This window comes from Betta splendens, unplaced genomic scaffold, assembly GCF_900634795.4.
Source record: "Betta splendens unplaced genomic scaffold, fBetSpl5.4 scaffold_29, whole genome shotgun sequence".
NCBI classification, from domain to species: Eukaryota; Metazoa; Chordata; class Actinopteri; order Anabantiformes; family Osphronemidae; genus Betta; species Betta splendens.
The window spans coordinates 555,811-579,942 of record NW_026577848.1 but is presented as its reverse complement, the minus strand read 5'-3'; the positions used below and the strand labels follow the sequence as shown (position 1 = coordinate 579,942).

The 24,132-nt window shown below is 42.4% G+C and overlaps 2 protein-coding genes across 6 annotated transcripts in view; one reads left to right on the top strand and one right to left on the bottom strand.

The window, feature by feature from the left end:
• The window catches only part of LOC129603748 (uncharacterized), a 151,362-nt gene that overhangs the window by 55,984 nt on the left and 71,246 nt on the right, over window positions 1-24,132 (top strand). The window lies entirely within an intron of this gene.
• LOC121202064 (NACHT, LRR and PYD domains-containing protein 12-like) overlaps window positions 1-24,132 on the bottom strand; it is a 290,159-nt gene that overhangs the window by 210,850 nt on the left and 55,177 nt on the right. For 2 of the 5 annotated variants that reach the window (XM_055506698.1, XM_055506697.1), the window contains exons 2-5: window positions 17,452-17,563; window positions 17,201-17,350; window positions 16,952-17,059; window positions 16,749-16,862 (exon numbers count right to left, since the gene is read on the bottom strand). In XM_055506698.1, the coding sequence (XP_055362673.1) occupies window positions 16,749-16,862; window positions 16,952-17,059; window positions 17,201-17,350; window positions 17,452-17,540 (461 nt within the window). In that variant the 5' untranslated portion in view covers window positions 17,541-17,563. Of the gene's footprint in view, window positions 1-7,554; window positions 7,732-8,320; window positions 8,495-8,950; window positions 9,125-10,452; window positions 10,627-11,749; window positions 11,924-12,741; window positions 12,913-13,430; window positions 15,340-15,567; window positions 15,794-15,950; window positions 16,030-16,748; window positions 16,923-16,951; window positions 17,060-17,200; window positions 17,351-17,451; window positions 17,564-24,132 lie in introns of those variants that run through there. The other 3 variants (XM_055506695.1, XM_055506696.1, XM_055506700.1) reach the window with 3 other exon arrangements.

Genomic DNA, 24,132 nt, shown 5'->3' with positions numbered 1-24,132 from the left:
TAGTCACGCTGTGCATTTGGGTCCTTCTTCCTGGAGTTGTGACAAAGGCTACTTGTAGCATCAACAAATATTACACCACTGGTTTATTTAGAAGTTCAATTAGAAAACAAACTATAGTTGATGAATATCTCCATGCTTTAAATAATAAGTCATGTTTATTAATCATTTTTCTTGTTAGTTGGTTTCACTGGTTGTTGTTTGTGTTTCTTATTTTATTACATGAATAATGACTGTTTGTGTTTAATCTCTGATGCGCCACATGAACAGAGAATAATACAAAACCCCTGTTACACTGGATAACTGCTGTAGCAGCTGTTTGTCTGTGACTAGTCATTCTAGTCATTTGTTCATTTCACAGCAAGCAGCGTTGTAGCCCTCTTGTGGGCGTTGAAAAAATGGTCGCAGTTCTCAAACACTAAATACTGAAGACAACATGGTTTGTTTTAGCGAACTAATTATAATCACAAAATACCACAAGCAATTCAACCCGTGTGGAAACCAAGAAAACCAAATACACACCACAGTAAAGCGACCCGCATCTTTTCTACCATTGTAGTCACTTAAAAGCGGTCACGTGACAAATGAACGAACGAACGATCCGTAAAGATCCGTATGAACGAAACAGGAACGAACTGTAGTGTTTGTTGCTCGCTAGAGAGCCTGAGTTATGAACAATGAACGAGAACGAGGAACTAAACCGTGCGGCCCGAGCTGCCTTTCATGGTGGCTGGTAGAGAAAAGTTAAAGTAAAACTTATTTTGACAATTAGTGATATTTCTAAAGCCAAAAGTAACAAAAATAATGTGTTTACATGGTGCAATTACTGTGTCGAAAATGTATTATTATTAATATAATTGGTGTTATTATTATTGTTATATTTTATTATTTTGTGGCACAGTCACACAAAATCTGATGCGTCTATGCGCAGCGTAGCGTCTATGTGTCTGATGCGAGTATTTATTAAGACAAATACATTATATACACAATAATACGACACAAATCTACAAGAATCCATTCATTAATTATGATTTAATTAATGAATAATGTATGCCAGGTGCCAGATGACAAAATAAATGAACGTTAAATATCAGACATTGTTCATTCCCTTGTTTCTCAGTCCACACAGCCCAATAACTGATCTACAGCTGTCACGTGACAAAAGAACGAAAGAACGATCCGTAAGGATCCGTGTGAACTAATCACAAAAGAACTGTAGTGCTTTCTGCTCGCCAGTGTTCCTTTCAGGACCTCGTTCTCGGTGGCGAGAGAAACCACCTGCTGCTGGCTGAATTCCAGGGAATCGCGGAGGGCCATGAACTCTTTGTGGAGGAGTTCCACTAGCGCCAGACGCGCGTCGAAGCTTGATATTTTTTTCTCTATGGACTCCAGGATGTCCGTGATGTTTTTATCCGCCGAGCTAGCTCCAGGGGCCCGTTTCAAGAAGGAGGTTTAACAAACTCTGAATTAAAACGAAACTCTGAGTTGATTTACTCTGAGTTTGCAAACCTGGAGTTTTCGGTTTCAGAACAGCTGAAAAGAGTTGGTTTTTAGCAACTCTGAGTTGTCTGACTCAGAGTTAAGCGCGTGCACCGCGACGATACAAAGCCCTGCCAATGGAGTGAAGATATTACGAGTCACCATGGCAACAGGACAACAAAAGACGTCCGGAAATGGATATGTTACGTCAAGCATATAACGACTACGAGTCTATATTCCGTAGAAAAGGCAACACGGCTGCAGCGGCGAAAGAGAAAGAATTAGCTTGGAAGAAAATAGCTGCTCGAGTCAATGCGTAAGTTTACATTTTAATCATACAGTGTTCAGCGTAACTAAATACTAAATAATTTTAGTATTGTTGTTATATTTCACTCGTAAAGTAAGGACTTTTTCACTCATCTAAGGCGTTACTTCAGTAATTGCATGAAATACCGAAGTTTGTATGAATTAAAAGTGCAGTGTTATGTCTATGCATTTTTAAAATTCCTGTTGTGGTTGATGTGGGATTTGTAAAGTAATGATAATTCAATAACCCAATACGTTTTATGGAGAGCAATTATTACATTAATCTAATTAGGTTTTTAAAAGTTACCCAAAACACGTAATAATATAAGAATTTAATTTCAGTTTTTATGTACGCGCAATCCTGCAGACATAGAAGAACATGGCTAAAAATGAAATGTAAAAACATAATTCAGTATTATAAAGTGTAATATTAATACAGTTTATACACATCACATGATTTCTGATGTTTGTGTTGCGTAGCCTAAAGGATGTAACTTGATCTCCAAGTATAGTGACTTTATTATCTCCACTCTGCCCCAGAGTGTGGAAGAACAGCAGGAGGAGGTCAGTCACATTCTGCTGCACAGATGCACACAGTCAGTGATGTTCAGTAAATGCCAGAGTTCAATTCTGTAAGAGTAATAAGGAACTATTCCCAAACACAAGCTGGAGATGAGTGTATAGTGAAAGGTGAATTGTATGAATTATTGGAAGAATCATAAAATCTAACAATTGCCTTTGTATTTGTAGGAAATGAAAAAAAACCAAATAAATTATGGTTTGCATCTATTCAGTTTCTTTTATTGGTGGTGGTGATGGTTGATTAAGACATTAAAGCAAATCACATCTGACTGTCCATCCACTCTGCAGATTACCATGATGGAAGGAGTCTCCTCAGGGTCTTGTATTTGTAGGGCAGGGTGTTGCTCCTCTCTAATAATTGCAATAATGTGGAGAACAACACATGCCACAATAATGTCACAGGCCTCTCATGTTTTACCCTGAGGTGACGTAGACACTGAAGAAGTGCTTTCAACAGGCCTATGGTCATTTTCACCCGGGCTCTTGTTCTGCAGGGCCACATTAAAGCGCTGCTGGGGGCCTGCTTCAGGTTCTGGGTCAGGGGTCAGTAGTGTGGGCTGCCATTAACCCCTATCTCCGGCAGAAAGCCGTCAATCTCTCCTAGAAGAAAGTTTAGATTACTTTAGTGCTGCATAGAAGTGCTCCTGTGAGTGTGTAGTGCATGCATTGAAATAAGTGTATAGGACATACATGTACTTACCACAGTGCAGCCTGTTACTTAGGGTTGACTCACTATATATTCATGAGTTCACGTTTATGATATGTGCAGCATCACATATGATCTTGGTGATGTAAACAATGTGATGTCAGTTACAGTGACCAGTAGAAAGAGTAGTCAGTGCACCTGCACATTTATCAGTTTATTTCAGATCACAGCAAGATATTATTAACTGATCATTTTTCAGATTAGCCTCAATGAAACGAATTAAATACCATAAATAAATAACTGCAATCCTGTGAAACTCCTCTTTGATGGCTTTAAGGAGTTTGTGTCAAGGAAAGCGCTTGAGGTCGAACTTTTCTACAAACAGTGGCTTCACTAATGTGCTCAGCATCTCCAATGTTATAAAGAAAACTACCGTTTGCAAAAAAAAAACGTAACGCAACACAAAGAATCTGTTCGGATGTAAAAGCACGGCCACGATGGGTGATGTGTTTGATGAATGGGTGAATAAGATTATTAATGCATGTATGGAGTCTCGAGAAAAACGGTACCGCTAAAATAAATATGCACGGCGATATGACAGAAAATTAACTCGTGGCGTCAAAATCCTCGCGCGGCGTAAATTCAATGCCGTGTGAATTAATACATCGTCCTCATCTACAGGATCCTCTAGAAACGGACATTTTGGTCTCTGTGCGACGGAAACAGGTGAAATCTACGAATGAACTGAAAGATTAAACGAGGCATTTAAACACTGTTCACTTTAAAAAGGGGCGGAGACCGAAGGAAACTCTGGGTTTCCCGAATAAAACCTGCTCGCGACCAGGTTTGGTTCACAGAGTAAGTTGCCATAGTAACTGACTCTGAGTTTCGATTACCTCGCTTCTTGAAACGGGCTTAAACTTACCCCGCTTTACGGGTTTAAGTAACCTCGCTTTCTGAAACCGAAAACTCTGAGTTTTCCTCATTTCGGGGTTAACAAACTCAGAGTTTCCACAAAACCACCTTCTTGAAACGGGCTCCTGGTGACTCAGGTGAGTCAGACGGACGGGAACGCTTGTTGGGAGCCGTCTCCTTTTTCCCGATTACCAAACGCTCGAAGCACTCGTTGATGTACTCGAAACTTTCTTCGGTGTTATCCAGAATGGTAGGGTGTTTGATTATTTTCCGTAAAATAAGGTAGTTATTTATTTATTTAAATTGGCGGATAGTTTGTCGCGCTGTTGTTTACTACCGGTGTGGCGCCGCCTTGTTGAATTTCTTGTGCTGTTCTCGCAGAGTCTCGCGTTCTCTCACAGCATCACGTTCGCTTGGTTGGTCTGTACACGATTTAAGTAAATGTAGTTGTACAAGAAACAACCTGACGCAGTTTGAACGTCGCTCGTGTTGTAGTTACATGAGTTAAAAGAGGAAGAGTCTGCTCCTGAACTGCTACGCTCTGCTTTCAATAAAGAATCAAATGTGAAACCTCTGCATTTTGTCTTTGGAGCCATGATTGAGTTTAACCAGCATCAATTATAAAAATATTATCAAACACTTGTTTATTTCACTGTGAAATAAACAAAAAGTCTATGCACGGAACGCATTAAACATATCCATGTAGCAGATACATTCATTCAACAGCAGCAGTCAAATTACTGTAACTTTGAATTAACACTGAGTCATCACTGTGACTCAGTGTTAGAATAAATCCAGCTGTTTTATGGAGGCTTTTTTAATCTTGAATCCTAAAGCTTCTACACTTCCAGCTGTTGTTACTGCGTTTTCAGATCACACGTTTAACTCGTCTTTTGTGTCACGTTTGTGTTAAAGAGTCACCATCACTTCAATGAAGCCAGCAGCTTCTCATTCATTCTGTTCAATTTCTAAAGTTATTAAATGACTTCTATGTTTTTGTTTTCTTGTCTGTGAGCTTTTCTGTACGAAATCATACTGTTATTGGTAAACCTAGAAAACTTAGAAAAGTTCTAAGAAAAGGAGAATTAAATTGTCAAACAGCAGCAACGAGGACACAGGTTATACAGTAAAAATGCTTTATAAACAATCTGTCTGTGACCAGAACGTCTACTTCATATTACAACACTAGAGCATTAATGTGTGAAAACACTGTTTATACAGACATGCAACTGAGGTAATAAATTATACATAAAAATACTTGAGTTTTTTTTTAACAATAAGAATTACAGCCAACACTGTCCCCGATATCTAACTACTGCACCACACACTTCATTTCCCCCATGATCCTGGTGGACTGGACACAGAGCAGCTGGTCTCAGATCAGTTCACACTGAGACTCGTCTCCACTGGTTCTGGTTCCTGTCAGTCAGTTGTGGATGAAGCTCTGCTCCCAGTAACATGGACCAGTCAGAACCTCCACACACACACTGCTGCTTCTACATCTGGATCATCTCCAGCTGCAGAGAGAATGAGAGCAGAGAGCAGATCAGTGAGTGTCTACAGAGACTCCCTTCATCATCTGTCACATCCAGGACAAAGAGCAGCAGGACTTCAGTCGTGTTCACAGCACAAGTGGAGCAGCTGTTAAGCTTCCTTTTAGCTCATTGGCCTGATAGCTCAGTTGGTAGAGCGTCGGACTCGGAAGGCAAAGTCTGTGGTTCAATCCTTCGCCTCGATGTGTCCTAGAATGAGACCCTTTGCAGTAGAGCGCCAAATGCGGGAAACAAATTTAAGGGAAACGTTAACTAAAATATTAACATCAGTCTGCACATTTAACTCCAGGCGGTCGCTGTGTGGTGACCAACATATTCTCTGCTTTGAAACATCAGCTGACACAGAAACATGAGAAGCTTTGGAGCAAACTAATGACAGAAGGACACAGACACAGATGTGATGACTGGACTTCAGCAGAGGTTCTGCTCTGGACCAGCACCACATGGTTACTACATGGAACCATGGTTCTATCAGCCAGACTGATCTCAGAGCTGTGACACACATGAACCTGATCAGTAGCTAGTGTTGATGCTACGACACTTTGATGAGTGACTGGAGCTTTACAGGAAACACTGGATCTCTGCTGTGACACTAACTGAGTTTAGTCCAATACTGCTGAAAGCAGCACAGACTGACTCCAACCTCTACTGACCTCAGAGTCTGCAGTCCACAGTCTGGACTCTGCACCAGGTCAAGAAGACGCTTCACTGATGAATCCTGCAGGTTGTTTCCTCTCAGGTCCAGTTGTGTCAGATGTGACGGGTTGGACTTCAGAGCTGAGACCAGAGAATCACAGCTGATCTCTGACAAACTGCAGCGTCTCAATCTGAATAAAGAACCAAAGATGTGGATCAAAGCATTAATAATGAGTCAGATTTGTCCTGATCACTGATGTTTAGTCTAAAATGAGCAGAGTGACTTTGTGCTTGTGTTGTTGTGTCGTCATGATCTCAGCTTTTACACATCATCCACATGTCAGCACAACATTCATACACCTGTTGATGTCAGCACTGATTCACAAGCTGCTGTTGACCTCAGTCACATCTGAAATCAGTAGAGATGCTGATGGAATGAAACTTAATTAATGCCAAATATTAGTTGTGATGATTTACTTTGATTCTTGTGATAAAGTGATAAATTGAAACCAACACTGGACATTTTCTGCAGCTGCTTCACAAACATCAGTGAGAAATGCAAGTGTGTAACTTGTGAACATTTCATCTCAGTCAACAAACACTTTGATGACAACTCACTGAAATGAAGTGAAAGTAGAAGAAGAAGAATGTGATGAATGAGTTTCCAACCAGGATGGACCTGACTGGTTCCACTGGGAACAAACACACAGTCACTGACTGGCTCCTGTTTGGTGCCACCTTGTGTTTCTGTGCAGTGGTTGGGTTCTGATGAACTGGACTTTGTGTTGATGTGAACTGACTGTGTGGTGTTCACAGCTGGAAGGACCTGGGTTCAGCAGGAGCCTTTCTGTGTGGGCTTCTCATGTTCTCCCTGTGTCTGTGTGGGTTCTGTTCTGGTTCTGCAGCTTCCTGCCACAGTCCAAAGACCTGAAGTTCTGCTGCTTAGCTGCTGACTCTGAGCTTCCATAGGTCTGATTGTCTGTCTCTGTGTGTTGGACCTGTGATGGACTGGTGACCGGTCCAGACTGGACCCTTCCTCCTGCTGAGTGACAGCTGGGATCAGCTCCAGAACCACGCAGACACAAACAGGACAGGTTGATGGGATGATGGATGCATAGATGCAGAGGAACAAATGTGAAAACCACAACTGGACTTTTGGACTTGGACCAGTTCTGGTTGTTTCTTTAGTCTGTTATGAAAGAACTTTAAGAATTTGATTCCTAAGAAACAATGTGGGTTCAAGGTTTAAAGAATATTGTTTTATAATGTTGTCTGTGTTTTAAAGTTTAGTCTTCTTTCAGTAGAACAAAAGTGATTAAACTATACAGTAAGTGAACAAAAACCAAACCATTAACTCTCAGGACCAAAACCTGCTGGTTCCCTGAAGCAGTACCACAGTCAGATCCTAGAACCTAGAACAGTAACAGACAGTGAACTGACCTCAGAGTCTCCAGTCGACAGTGACGACTCTCCAGAAAACCACACAGATGCTTCACTCCTGAATCCTGCAGGTCGTTGTTCCAGCTCAGGTCCAGTTGTTTCAGATGTGACGGGTTGGACTTCAGAGCTGAGACCAGAGAATCACAGCTGATCTCTGACAACCAGCACCAACTCAATCTGAATAAAGAATCAAAGATGAAACAGTAGAAAACAAAGAGTTAGTTGAAACCATCCAGTGTCTCATCGAGTGTTTGAAGCTGAAGTTTAGAACTTATAAAGTCCAAACATCAGAACCAACAGGATGCAGGTTAAAATAGTAACAAAGACTCATTAACATTAATACCAACACGCTGCTGCTTCAGCTCAGACGTTTTGACTTCACTTCTTAAACTCTGCAGCTCCACCACTGGCTCCATCTGGATTCACTCATTGTACTTGTACTGACACATTTATCTGAGCGTCTACTAAAGATCCTCATGAGTCCGACTCAGGTTGTCAACATGTGACAGGTTTATAAAAACATACAGAAAATTTTCTACTGATGGAACGAAATCGTCATAGAAACATTTCATACTGAGGAAACATTTAATAATGGAGTCAAACTGATGGAAACAAGCGAAAACTAAAAAGTGAATGGAAAACCACAGAAGAAAACAGACTTTACCATGAAGACCGTCAGTGTGGATCAGTAAAACATCAGCCTCGTGTGTCAGCACAACGTTCACATCACATTAAACTCACACAGAACTAAAACATGGAGTCTGACCTCAGAGTCTCCAGTCGACAGCGACGACTCTCCAGAAAAACACACAGATGCTTCACTCCTGAATCCTGCAGGATGTTGTATTTCAGGTCCAGTTGTTTTAGATATGACGGGTTGGACTTCAGAGCTGAGACCAGAGAATCACAGCTGATCTCTGACAACCTGCAGCGACTCAATCTGAATAAAGAATCAAAATGAAACAGTAGAAAACACAGTCAGTTGAAACCTTTTCAATGTCTCATGGTGTCGTCATGATTTTCTCTCAGGTTCTTAAACCACATCTTTGTGTCTTTATTGTGATTCATTGGTTTGTTCCATGTGGTCTTGATGGAGACAGAACCAACAACATGATCCTGACTGAAATATTCCTGTCTAAACTGATAAACACCAGTGAACTTCAGGCTTCGTCACCACAGAGAACAGAGACACTGACTCCACACATGCTTTAGGACCAAAGTGTCTCCATAGGATCCAGGCTGTCAGTGACCTTTGACCTTCTCCACTCCTCTGGAACAGCTGTGCTTCCTGCTGCAGGTGATGGTGGTTCTGTGATGCTGCTAGGATTCATTTCCTCTTCTCTGCTTCTCCTACACATCACATTAACTTACAAAGAACTAAAACATGGAGTCTGACCTCAGAGTCTCCAGTCGACAGTGACGACTCTCCAGAAAACCACACAGACGCTTCACTCCTGAATCCTGCAGGTTGTTGTTACTCAGGTCCAGTTGTGTCAGATGTGACGGGTTGGACTTCAGAGCTGAGACCAGAGAATCACAGCTGATCTCTGACACACTGCAGTCAATCAATCTGCATAAATAATCAAAAATGAAACAGGAGAAAACACAGTCAGTTGAATCCTTTCAGTGTCTCATGGTGTCGTCATGATTTTCTCTCAGATTCTTCAACAATATCTTTGTGTCTTTATTGTGATTCACTGGTTTGTTCCATGTGGTCTTGATGGAGACAGAACCAACAACATGAACCTGACTGAAATGTTCCTGTCTAAACTCGGATAAACACCAGCAAACTTCAGGCTTCGTCACTGTGGTGGAAATTTTCCATAAAGAAGCAGATGAGAGAGTTGTCCTTTTGTGCGATTTATTGAAATAATAAAGAAAATAAAAATAATGGGGAAAGCAAATAAAAAGCATGGATGTTGATCGTGCACATCAACAAACCAAAAACCAGCTGGGAGATCAGTGCACACACCACGAAGGTGTGATGCAAGGAGCTCCTCAAGTTGTCTCTGCCTTTTAACCCCTTTCTCTGTCCGACTACGGTGGAATGTCTTTCTAACCCAATCAAATTACATGCACCATCTCCTCCCTGTCACAGTGTGTGTGAAGATATTTACATTCTCACACCTACATTGCTGACGGCTCAACAGACAGAGACACAACTCCCTGACATTGGGTTTGGGAGCTAGAGTTGAGAGTCTATCAGGCAGAGACAAGCATTGAACAATTTAGGTTAAATGTCAAATGCATAGAGTTAGACAAAACAGATCATAAGTCATAAATCATATAATAACTGCATAGAAATAAGGAAGAAACAATTTTTCCCATAACAGTCACCACAGAGAACAGAGACACTGACTCCACACATGCTTTAGGACCAAAGTGTCTCCATAGGATCCAAGCTGTCAGTGACCTTTGACCTTCTCCACTCCTCTGGAACAGCTGTGCTTCCTGCTGCAGGTGATGGTGGTTCTGTGATGCTGCTAGGATTCATTTCCTCTTCTCTGCTCCTCCTCCAATCAAACATCATCCACTGTCTGTGGTGTTTGATGATCATTAATGAGCTTCACTCAACTATTTAGTTCTGTGTGTCCTGTTCTGAAGCTGCTGCTGATTCTCTCCTGCTTCTATTTGCTCCAAGCAGATTCTCTGTAGCTGCTTTATACAAGTGTCTTCATTTAGTCTCAGTCAATTCTAACAGTCACAGTCAAACACCAACAAACATTTAAATCACATTTCCCCCTAAAACCATTGTCAGCACTTACTGACTTTTTACTTCCATCCTTTTAGTCATTGAACAGTTGAATGTGATCAGTCCTGAAGGTGATTCAACCTTATGTTAACCTACTACAGTTCACATCACATTAACTTACAAAGAACTGAAACATAAAGTCTGACCTCAGAGTCTCCAGTCGACAGTGACAACTCTCCAGAAAAACACACAGATGCTTCACTCCTGAATCCTGCAGGTTGTTGTTACTCAGGTCCAGTTGTGTCAGATGTGATGGGTTGGACTTCAGAGCTGAGACCAGAGAATCACAGCTGATCTCTGACACACTGCAGTCAATCAATCTGAATAAATAATCAAAAATGAAACAGGAGAAAACACAGTCAGTTGAATCCTTTCAGTGTCTCATGGTGTCGTCATGATTTTCTCTCAGATTCTTCAACAACATCTTTGTGTCTTTATTGTGAATGCAACTAAAAAGCATGGATGTTGATCGTGCACATCAACAAACCAAAAACCAGCTGGGAGATCAGTGCACACACCACGAAGGTGTGATGCAAGGAGCTCCTCAAGTTGTCTCTGCCTTTTAACCCCTTTCTCTGTCCGACTAGGGTGGAATGTCTTTCTAACCCAAACAAATTACATGCACCATCTCCTCCCTGTCACAGTGTGTGTGAAGATATTTACATTCTCACACCTGCATTGCTGACGGCTCAACAGACAGAGACACAACTCCCTGACATTGGGTTTGGGAGCTAGAGTTGAGAGTCTATCAGGCAGAGACAAGCATTGAACAATTTAGGTTAAATGTCAAATACATACAGTTAGACAAAACAGAACATAAGTCATAAATCATATAATAACTGCATAGAAATAAGGAAGAAACAATTTTTCCCATAACAGTCACCACAGAGAACAGAGACACTGACTCCACACATGCTTTAGGACCAAAGTGTCTCCATAGGATCCAAGCTGTCAGTGACCTTTGACCTTCTCCACTCCTCTGGAACAGCTGTGCTTCCTGCTGCAGGTGATGGTGGTTCTGTGATGCTGCTAGGATTCATTTCCTCTTCTCTGCTCCTCCTCCAATCAAACATCATCCACTGTCTGTGGTGTTTGATGATCATTAATGAGCTTCACTCATATTCACATACTCACTATTTAGTTCTGTGTGTCCTGTTCTGAAGCTGCTGCTGATTCTCTCCTGCTTCTATTTGCTCCAAGCAGATTCTCTGTAGCTGCTTTATACAAGTGTCTTCATTTAGTCTCAGTCAGTTCAAAGAGTCAAACATTTAAGTGACAATCTCTCTATTAAACCATCGTTAAACTTACTGACTTTTTACTCCCTTCCTTTTAGTCTTTGAACAGTTGAATGTGATCAGTCCTAAAGGTGATTTGACCTTATGATAAACCTGCTACAATTCACATCACATTAAACTCACACAGAACTAAAACATGGAGTCTGACCTCAGAGTCTCCAGTCGACAGTGACGACTCTCCAGAAAACCACACAGATGCTTCACTCCTGAATCCTGCAGCTTGTTTTCACTCAGGTCCAGTTCTGTCAGATGTGACGAGTTGGACTTCAGCGCTGAGACCAGAGAATCACAGCTGATCTTTGACAACCTGCAACCACTCAATCTGAATAAAGAATCAAAGATGTGGATCAAAGCATTAATAATGAGTCAGATTTGTCCTGATCACTGATGTTTAGTCTAAAATGAGCAGAGTGACTTTGTGCTTGTGTTGTTGTGTCGTCATGATCTCAGCTTCTACACATCATCCACATGTCAGCACAATAAAAGAACACCTGTTGATGTCACCAGTGATCACAAGCTGCTGCTGGAACCAGTAGAAAACCAGACGTGTTGGATCAAAGACTTCATCTGGTTCCTTTCATTCATCGTTTTCTCTCTAAATCTGAACTATTCTGTGTCGTCTGATGGAAAATGTTCAGACTTATGTTTGGATCAAACTCCAAACTGACCATTATTGATGAAGTGACTCATCTTTAGAACTGATCCCAGTCATATGCATGTTCTCTCCTCTGGTTCTACGTGGAACCTAGAACCTTCTGTAGCAACATGTCTGCAGCCTCATATTCATGCTCCTGTTTTCTGCTTGTGTCTCTACAAAGTGACATCATTGTCTGACAGGAAGCATCACACACAGGTTGAAGTGTCGCCTGTTGATGGACAAGAATCAGACGCCACTAAAGATCCTTCAAACATGTGGAGACATGATTTACTCTGAGTCTCTGCTGCTGTGTCACATTTAAAGAAAAATACATCACAAACGTCTGTTCATGAGCTTCATAGAATTTATAGAGTCACGACAAACTGTCAATCATCCCTGCAGGTTTCTGACATTAGTCTTCTTTCATTTTAGATTCAAGTGAGACGTTTGAAGTCACAAGCTGAAAAACTGCTGCTGAGACATGAACCAGGAAAAACACTGACCTCAGAGTCTCCAGTCGACAGTGAGGACTCTCCAGTCCAACACACAGAACCTTCACTGAGTCCTGCAGGTTGTTGTCACTCAGGTCCAGATGTGTCAGATGTGACGGGTTGGACTTCAGAGCTGAGGCCACAACTTCACAGTGAGTCTTTGTGAGTCCACATCTAGAAAGTCTGTGATGACAGAAAATATAGAGTCTATAAATGTGAAGTGTCTGTGACACAAACTGACTTCATGAATGTTGATGCTGAAGCAGCTGTAGCTCAGTTGGTCTCATCCATCACAAAGTGTGAAGCTCTGTTGGTTCCACCAGATCCCAGAGATTAGAACCAAAGTGTGTCTGGACAGAACCAGAACCAAAGACAGATCATAGAAACATGTTGCAGACGCTTCATCCACTGAAAGAAACGACCATCAGCTGTGATCACATGTCAACTGTCAAAAGCTTTTAGCAGAAACTCTTCAGAGCTAAAGTTTCTCTGTTGGATTTGACTTAAAGCTCCATCGAGCAAAGAAAGACAGAAGATCCTGATGTTCACTAACTTTACAGTCTTGATCTGATCCTCAACAAAGACGTTTTCTAGGATCTCTGTGAACTTTTAGATTCTGTGTGAAGTGTTTCTCTTTAACACTGAGGCTTCAGCTTCATGTTGCTGTAGAATATTAATGATCACATTAACGTTGGACTTACTGAGCCTTTCTGCAGTTCCTCACAGCTGGAATCAGTCTCTGTCGTCCCTCCACTGATGTGTTGTACTTGTTCAGGTCCAACTCATCCAGAACCTCCTCTGACATCTGCAGCATGTAGGCCAGAGCTGAGCACTGGATCAAGGAGAGTTCCATCTCTGATCTGTTCTCTGACTTCAGGAACTCTTGGATCTGCTGATGGACTGAGTGGTCGTTCATCTCCATCAGACAGTGGAAGATGTTGATGCTTCTGTCTGGACAGATTCTATCACTGTTCATCTCCTTCAGGTTGTTGATGATTGTCTGGATGGTTTTTGGACTGTTCTCTGTGTGACCCAGCAAACCTCCTAAGATTCTCTGGTTGGACTTCAGACAGAGGCCATGAAGGAAGCGAACAAACAGGTCCAGGTGGCCACTTGGACTGAGAAGGGATTTAAACATGGTTCTACTCACAACAACATCCAGACATGAGAAACCTTTAGAATGAAGCTCAGCACTTTGATTTCCAAACACCTGTTTTTTTGTTTTTAAATTTGATTTGTTCTGTCTGGAGTCTTTCATGAAGCTCTCCAGTTTCTTAATTTTCCCATTTTTGTAACAGAGCATCATGTGAACAGCAGCCAGAAACTCCTGAACGCTCAGATGAACAAAGCTGAACATCTTGTCCTTGGTTTTCCTCCCTCGCTCCTGTTTAAAGATCTCTGTGAACACTCCTGAACACACTGAGGCTCCTCTGACATCGATGCCGCTCTCTTTCAGATCTTCCTCATAGAAGATCAAGTTTCCCTTTAGCAGCTGCTTAAAAGCCAGTTTAGCCAATGACTTGATGTAGTTGCTGCTCTTTTCTGGTTCGTACTTGTCTTCACTCCGATCCATCTGAAACCCCAGGAACTCTGCGTACATCTCCGTCAGGGTCTTGGGCAGCTCTCCTCCCTCTCTGGTTTCCAGCAGATCCTCCAGAACCGTAGCAGTGATCCAGCAGAAGACTGGGATGTGGCACATGATGTGGAGGCTTCGTGCCGTCTTGATGTGGGACATGATTGTGTTGCTCTGCTCCTCATCCGTAAATCTCTTCCTGAAGAACTCCTCCTTCTGTGGGTCAGTGAACCCTCTGACCTCCGTCACCACCTCAACAAAGTCTCCATGAATCTGATTGGCTGCTGCAGGTCGTGTGGTGATCCAGATGCGAGCAGAGCGTAGTAGTTTTCCTCTGATGAGGTTTGTCAGCAGCTCATCCACTGAGGTGGACTCTGTGACGTCACGTTGACCCGTCTCCTTCTCACTGGTGCTACAGTCCAGTTGGAGGCGACTCTCGTCCAGTCCATCAAACACAAACAGAAGTTTGAAGCTGCTCTTGTCATAGTTGCTGTTTCCTGATGACTGTAGATGTGTAAAGATGTAATTCAGAGCCTCCAGGCTGATGGACTCAGTTTCTGGGATACATTCATGAATGAGCTCTGACAAACTAAACTTCTGTCCCTTCAGTGGATTCAGCCGACGGAAGGTGAAGGGAAAAATCAGATGCACGTCTTGATTGGACCTTTGTTGGGTCCAGTCCAACATAAACTTGTGAACAAGGACTGTTTTTCCAATCCCAGCGATTCCATTGGTCAACACTGTTCTGATGCGTCTGTATTTACCAGGGGGATGTTTGAACAGGTCACTGGGCTTCACTGGCTCCTCTGCTGATCTTTGCTTCTGCTGTGTCGTCTCAAGCTGTTGGACCTCATGCTGTGTGTTGATGTGTGAATCCGGCCCAGCTGTGATGTACAGCTCTGTGTAGATGTCATCCAGACGTTGGTCGACCTCTGACCAGCCTTGTTTAACACATAGAAACTGGTCTTTGAGGTTTGATTGAAGCATCTGCTGGTAATATGTGATGGGCCGTGGCTCTGGTACTGGAACCATCAGATCTGGGTTCAACAAAACACAAAGAAGACAAAGTGTGAGGCTGATTCAAGTCTTTGTGTTATCGAAAATTATAAAAGGGCCTGAAACACTAGAACTAGTGAAGAGAAGAACATTGCTGTATCTGATCATTACTGTAAATTCTGCTCCACATTTAACCAACTCAACCTCCAACACATCAGTAAATGTGTGATTGTGTCTGTGATGTTAAATGTAGAGATAAATCCTCCTACTCTGCAGACAGTCAACCAGCTCCTCCTGCTTCATCCTCCTCAGGAAGTTCACTGTGATCTTCAGAAACGCGTCTCTGCTGCTCCTCCTCTGCTCTTCATCCTCTCCATCCAACTCCTCCTCTTCCTCCCTCTGACTCTCTAAGCATTCTGGGTAATCTGGACTCAGAACCTTCTGCATCTTCTTCAGCTCCTTCTTCACAAACGTGACAATGTTTTCCTCCAGCAGCTGGAACAGAAACCATATGAACGACCTGATCCAACTAAAACCATGAAGCCAAACATCAGATCCATGTTGGACACACTGACATCCACTGGTCTAAAAAGTGCAGCATGGAGATGATTGAACACAACAGATGAACGGTAGTAGTTGTACATGTACAGACCATAAATATGGAGTCCAGCTGTGTTTGGTGCTGCTGGACAGACTGAGCACTGGGAACCTCTGAGCTCTACTGGTCCACTCTGTGGAGGAACCATGAAGAATGAGTCCACACACAGACACACACAAGGTAAAGGTCCATGAAGTGATGTTGGATGTGAGTAGTGAGTCAGAGACTCCCTGTAGTGGTGAAGGTTTACTGTCAGTCAGTGGCTTCAGTCTCAGCTCTGAACAACATATATCTCTGCCTCCCTCACTGAACAAGGCTGAAGTGTTGGAACAAGGAGTCTGCTGGGATCAGACTGGTTGTACTGGGCAGCTCCCAGTGGGAATATGTTGAACTAGGAACAGTTAACTACTTCCTACATTTATTCATTGTTGGACGTCGGCTCTGGTGTCGACACTGAGGACAAACAGTCGTCTCCACTGCAACAACATCACAACAAGTCTCCAGTAGTAACTTCAATTTACTGCTGCAAGTGAAGAAGCTTCAAGACATTTGACCAAATCCTTCATGTAGAGACGTCAATAAACAGATTTGATCAGAGATGATCAGCTGCTTCCTTTGACGTCAGCACTTCATTAGAAGAGGAGCAGCCCCTGAGACCCTCTACAGGATCAGAGCTTTAGCTACTGCTGGATGGAGATTTGATCAATGATCAGAGTGAAGAAAGCTTCTCCTTCACATCAACACTTCAAACACAAATCAAACAGATCAACAAATGGAAACAACACAAATGTTTATCATCACAGAAAGTTTACATCAGATTGTTCAGAATCATTCAAAGTGACAACAACTCACTCTGATACAGGTTGGTCTTTGAAATTAATATAATCCTTCTTTGACCAGTGACTCTTGTAGGACACAAAGCTGGGACCAGGTTCGGGTTCAGCAGATTCTTGTTTCTGATGCGACCTAGAAAAAAACTTGGATTACACTTAAATGATCAGTAGTACAGATGAATTTGAAGGTAAAAAATATCAATAAATACTGAGAAACTTAACTTTTTTGTAAATAAAGTCTTTAAATTAACAATGTTCCTCCTGGATCGATTTGTCTGTAAAGGCACAAACTTGAATTCAGGTTGAGGAGACTCTGTTTTCTTATTGATCCTAATAAAAACAAAATAATATAAGTCAAGCATTTTAGGAAATAAAATCCATAACTATAAATTAATTAATTTATATTATATAATTTATTTCTTTAAATTATAAAATTGTGTATATATAAAAATTAGAAAAATATTAATTAACCTTTCAATAGACAAATGTTTTCCTTTATAATATATGAGATCACGTCTTGAGTCATCACTCTTAAAGGACACACAGCTGGGTCCAGGTCCAGGTCCAGGTTCAGGTTCAGGTTTAGGTCCAGGTTCAGCTGATCCTCGTCTCTCATGGGACCTGATAGAAAAACATCTACAGTGACTCTCACACATTGAGTCCTAAATGAGCAGTAACAGTAAATCAGTGATGTGTCTGTGACTTGGAGACAGAATCATCACCTCTGAGCTTTGTTCTGGTTCTCATGGTCCCCACACAGACTGGTTTTAGAGGGAGGGGCTCCCTCCTCTCTGTCCTCACACTGATTCATGCTGCTGGATTCACACTTTCTACCTTCATGTGGAGAAGAAACACAAATCATTCATCTGCACATCAACTCAATAATATTTCAACTTAATTGAGCCCACATTATTCTTTGGATTTTAACCCAGGGGATGAAAAAGTCCAATCCCCTGAGGGGCAGTGGGCAACCACAGTGCGATGCCCAGGAAGCTAGTGTGAACTAGAAGACACACTGATCCAACAAATCCTGCTTCATCATCATCATCATCATCATCATCATCATCATCATCATCATCATCATCAGCTGCTCCTCCACTGATTGTCTTTTCTTCTGTGGTTCATATCAGTGTCAGCTGGATGCAGTCGGACAGTGGGAGGCAGAGGAAGCTGCACCAGCTGAGTACATGAAACGGTGAAGAGACTAAAATTTAAACTTAAAAGTTTAATGCTGGGCACGCTAATCATCCGTTAACACAAGACTTTGTTGATGCCGACGTGTTAATGCAGTTTGTTTTCATTAAAAATATTTGTAAAGTCCGTTGCTCACTGGCTCTGAATACAAAGAGAGACAAACGATGGGTCACTGAAGGAGTGGGCTGCTGATCGGTACTGGCCTGAGATACGCTTCTTCCAATCAAAGCCTTTGGGGGCGGGGCCTAAGACCGCTGGAACCTTTTGGATTAAACTACCAAAATTCCAGTCGTTACATTTTGGTTCTTCCGGGTTATGGTTTTATGGCAGAAAGACGTCAAAATAAAACCTGAGCAAAGAAGAACCAGAACTTCTTTTTGAAAACGTAGAATGACTAGAACATTGTCCAGATTTAAAGCTCATCGAGGTGGTTTGGGATGAACTGGACAGAAGAGTGAAAGCAAAGCATCCTACAAGATTCAGAGGAACATCTGTAACAAAGAACTTTCAGCTGTTTTTTTCTGCCAAAGGAGACAAGTCAACACAGCTTCATATGATCTGACTGGAAGTATTGTGGACATGAGTTAATCCAGTGTGAACATGGATTTAAGGGAACTCTCTGACTTGGAAGCTCGTCTGCTGGTGTTCTGGGACATTTCTCTGCCTTTGTTTAAATAGAACTGGATGGATTCTGTCTGTGGATCAGTCATTATCTCCCACAAATGCGTGAAGAGCATCAGAGCTCAGCAGCAACACTCTGTCCAACATGGTTCTAGAATGATTTCACTTTTAAATGTAGCGTGAACTGTGTTCAAGTGTTTTACAGAACTGACTGAATGAACTGCTTCTAAGAGCTTTTTCTAACATGAAGACTGTAATGAAGGTGAACTGGTCACCAGCACATACAGTAGAGAAGGTTTAAACCCAGCAGAGCCCGGTTTGCTCACTCACTGTTTCAGAACCTCAGTGTCCAGCAGCTCATCTGGTCTGTCCACACGTCACAGACAAGAATGAAGTGAAACTGATCTGCTTAACAAAACTTAGTATCTGTTCATGTAGTGTCTGAAAACAGTTTGATGTTTAACACACATGTAAATCAGACACCCCTATAAATTATTATTATTTCTACTGTTAGCTATGAAAATAGAGGGCTCTTTGGACTGATCACTGAGCGCTGTGTGGACAGTAGGAAGCGCTGTTGCATGGTGTAAATTGTGAACAGGCTAAAGGCCCAGCGCATGTGCTCCTCAGTAGTAAACGAGCACTGGCTTCAACAAGACACTCAGTAACATTGATGAGCAGAGCTCCTCAGTCCTGGTTTGATTTCCGCTGCTTCTATAACTACAACAGGAGCAACGTTTAAACAGCGCCAGACTGATTTTGCTTAAACTCCAAACACGTCAGTGTTTTTAGATCCTGTAGTGACGGAGAAGTCAACGTGCTGCTTCCAACAGCTGAACTTGTCACAGTTAACGTGGTCACTGAAAAACACAAAGAGGGAAGGAGAAAACGTGCAGAAATAATGTTGATTGTGTTTCTTACATTATCACATAAATAATGACAGCTTGTGTTTAATCTCTGACGCAGCACATAAACAGGAACTATTACATAAAACCTGTTAAACCGGTTTTCAGCTGCAACAGCACTTTGTCTGCGACTACAGCTGCTTGATTCATCATCAAACTTATGTAGAACAAACATCTGGCACCAAAACGATGAGCAATCAGTCAGTCACCAGTTAACGTGGTCACTGGAAAACTCGAAACACCAAGAGGGAAGGAGAAATTTAGCAGAAGCAGAGAAGCACCACATCTCTGGACCTCAGTCAGTCTGAGCCGTCAGTACCACCTACTGTGAGCTCAGAACCAGAACCAGGACAAATAACAACCAGGAGCCAGACCCAAACACCATCAACTCAGTAACATTTATGTTGTTAAACACTCACCTCCTCAACTTCTCTTAGTGTTTAATTAACTTTTCCTCATTCTGCTCTGTTTTCTCTAAATGGACTCTGAACTCTGTACTGGATTACATGATCACAGAGACTCCACCCCCTCTCTGTTTACAGGAAACCAGGTGAGTTTAGAGGAAATAAGTCTTAATGTCTGACGTAGCAGTTCCAGTTCCAAAACAATCACTGTTACAACCTGACCTGAAGGTGCCTCCCACCAACTGCAGGACTGTTTTAAGATAACCAACCAGGATATTTTGGACCACCTAGATCTGAAAACAAACTATATTGGTCATCACAACTGTTTTCTTGGCCATGGCACTAGAGTCTGACTAGACCAGCTTTAACAGATGGGACAGAGTCACCTAAGAGAGACACAAATTATTTGTTTGAATAAATAACAGTACAATCTGGGTTCGATTCCCGGAGGCCTCCCTGCCTTTCTGTGTCTCTCCTTTCTCCACAGTCCAAAGACGTGCATTAGGTTGATTGGCTTCTCTCCATTGCTTGTGTGATTGCGTGTGTGAATGGTTGCCTTTCTGTGTGTTGCCCTGGCGACCTGTCCAGGGTGTACGCCGCCTCTCGCCCCCGCGACCCCACATACAGGGACTCAGCGGTGTGGAAAATGGATGGATGGATAAACACAGTAGATGCTTGTAGTATTCAAGGTGGTGCTGAAACACATTCTTAGATATGACAGTTGTTATGGGAAAAATTGTCTCTTCCTTATTTCTATGTCTCTTCCTTACTTCTATGCAGTTATTATATGAGTTATGACTTATGTTCTGCAATTAATATGTTATGTTTTGTCTTACTGTATACATTTGACATTTCACCTACATTGTTCAATGGTTGTCTCTGCCTGATAGACTCTCAACTCTAGCTCCCAAACCCAAGGTCAGGGAGTTGTGTCTCTGTCTGTTGAGACTTGGTGCTCCTTTCTCACAGATAGTTGGACGTCAGCAATGTGTCAGACTAGGACAGGCGACGGACCCATAGCCACAGCACAAGGCGGGTTGAGGGAAAAATACAGGCTTTATTGCTACAAGCAGAGTCAGACGGTCCAGGTCATACACAAAATCTTGGTCTTAAAGCACAGACGGGGAGCAAGCAATCTCAGGACCAGTAGACGGGCAGGGTTCGATACACAAGAGATCGCGGCGACGGTACAAACAAGGATTAGGCAAACTCACGGTCAAGCAGGGTTCAGTCAGGATCAACACACGGGAGGTAGAGATGTCCAACTCGAGACCTCCCACTCGACTCAGCGTCGATCTTTTGAAGCAGAAGTGTCGTCAAGCAGAATCTCGAGCGCGTTCCGAATCACGTGACCAATGAGAGCGAGAGGTGTCGATACGTCACGTGACTGCCGAGCGGCTTAAGTGCAGTTTGAACGGACGGTTGTTTTAATATGTCAGAGCTTTATAAACGTGGCAAGCGGTCCGCAGATGATCTATAAGATGATAGATGATCTATAAGATAGACAGGTTTCACATTACAGACATCTGTAATGTATTTATGACAAGTTCAAAATGTAATTAAAGACTAAAACTACATTTTGACAAGTCGCAATTCCAATACAAATATCTTTATTAGTCAGACGTCAGTGCCGTGCAAACGGCTCTTCTCCAAAGCTGGAGAAGTGGTGAGAATGTGATTAAAGTCATGTTCTGTGGAAAAATAAAATGAAATAAAGGTCTTTGATTAAACTAACTGACAAACATGTCTCCTCAATGTAGTAATAATCAGAGTTGCAGTAGAACCAAATACAGCTCTAATAACATCGGACATCAAACATGTTTGCCACATCAAGGCTACTTATACATTATTATCCAGAGAGAAACACAATTACACACCTTTGATTAATTAAGTTTTATTTGACAATAAAACATGGACTGTGATCCTGAACAACCACGTATCAGAGAGGGTTTGATGGTCAGTCTGCTCAAGCAGTTCTCACGTACAACCAGCAGATGTCGCTGTTCTGACTATGTCGTGATGGTGTCGAGCAATGTGTCGATTTCAGCCCAACTGTGTCATAGTTGCTCAGTGATTCATGAGGCTTCGATTTCGCCATCTCTAACGGGAGGTAAAACAAGAAATGCTGGGCAGGTATGCTATGGCAAAGAAAACGCAACAATCTGGCAAGGGACTATGGGAGCTGGTGGTGGCTAAATACACGGGTGAGTGATTAACTGATTACTGACAGGTGTGCGTGGTAAAACCGGGAACAGGAAACAGCTGAGGTGAGACAGGAAGTCCTTTCAGGATAAAACAGGAAGTGCTATCAAAGTAAATGCAGGACGTGACACGGAACATGACACAATGCAGGTGTAAGAATGTAAATATCTTGTGTCTCTGTCTGTTGAGACTTGGTGCTCCTTTCTCACAGATAGTTGGCCGTCAGCGATTCAGGTGTGAGAATGTAAATATCTTCACACACACTGCGACAGGGAGGAGATGGTGCATGTAATTTGATTGGGTTAGAAAGACATTCCACCCTAGTCGGACAGAGAAGCTAAAAGGCAGAAGCAACTTTAGGATCGTGGGCTCTTTGCATCACACCTCCGTGGTGTGTGCACTGATCTCCCAGCTGGTTTTTGGTTTGTTGATGTGCACGATCAACATCCATGCTTTTTATTTGCTTTCCCCATTATTTTTATTTTCTTTATTATTTCAATAAATCGCACAAAAGGACAACTCTCTCATCTGCTTCTTTATGGAAAATTTCCACCACAGAAATTGGCGTTGTCGGCAGGATCCCGCGGCAGGTCGTCTGGACGGTGTGACCAGGGACGATAGTCCTGAGGACTAGGGTCGCTCAGCCTCCAAACCTCTACAGACATTCAGAGCTGGGAGGACTGCTCACCCGTCTGGATCGCCTCTGACAAGATCCACAAACTCAGATTCAAACTCAAATCTTAATTTGGCTCGGCTCGGTGAGAGAGATTCCTTTGATTCGGGAAAAAACAAAAGGATTGGAACTTTTATTTTTAATTTAGCTGAAACATTTCAATTGGTTGGAAAAAAGAAAAGAAAAGAAATCTTCTCTTTGGTTGAAACACTAAATTTGATTAGGAAAATTAATTAGAAAGAAAAAAAAATCCCAATAATACATGTTCTTAATTAGGTGAAAGTCTGCTCTGGGTGGTGAGACGTCGGTTGCTAAGGGTTGGCTCGTGGAATCGAGCTTCCGTCTGTACTGAGGATACAGACATGTTTTTTTGATCTGTGCGTGGTCCACACGTGGGGGACTGAGTATAAAAGACGGCTTCTGAAAGAGGGAGTGCGTTTGCAGAGTGAAGTATTTTCAAGATACGAGGGACCCGGGCCTAGAGGGGCCTAACGTTGAGGAAATACTTCGTGAAAGGCTCTGTCGCCAGATCAGGTTGGTTCCCTTTTTACGGAGACGTCCGATAAAAAGGCATTTTGGGAAGGTTCCGGCCGGAACACACAAAAAATCTAAGGCAGGAAACCGCCGGACTCTGAAAGACGGGTTCGGGGCAATTTGAGTCTTCACCACCAGACAGTAACATTGCAAAATTAAAGGTAATTAAAAGGAAAAAGTAAATATGGTTATTAGTGCGTTTCATGTTTCCATGAGTGGGAAACTGGTTATGGGTTCAAAAGGAGAATTACTTAGTGTAAAAGGACCTACGCACCTTAAAAGAAAAAAATTAGAGACAAAAGAAAAGATTTGAAAAAGCAAAACTATGAAAACTAAACCCCTAAAAGAAACAAAAGAGTGATGAGAGTAACAGAAAAAAGGAGATAACAACTCTGGGGAAGAACTGTTTGTACTCTGCCACACACACACACACACACACACACACACACACACACACACACACACACACACACACACACACACACACACACACACATATCATGTCAAGATCAAATGCTCCCATTGTTTCTGCTCTTTGTCCTAATGCAGAACTGAGTGCGATGAGGGTAAATCCGGATCTGGACTCCTTTCCCACCATCAGCAGAAGAACCGAAGGAGAAGAAGCGCCGACCAACAACCAGAACAGGGTGGAAGCTCTGACACCACAGCAGCTGGAGGACACAGACCACAGCATGGACGCCTCACAGACTGCACAACGTCTGCAGCCATCACGTTCTGGGCTCATCAGATGAACCAGCTACTACAAGCGTGTGTGTCTGACACAGACACCTGCTTATGACAATCAGCAAAGGAAAACAAGGACAGAGCAACAGCAGAGAAGACGTGCTCTGACACAGACACTGGTTGAAA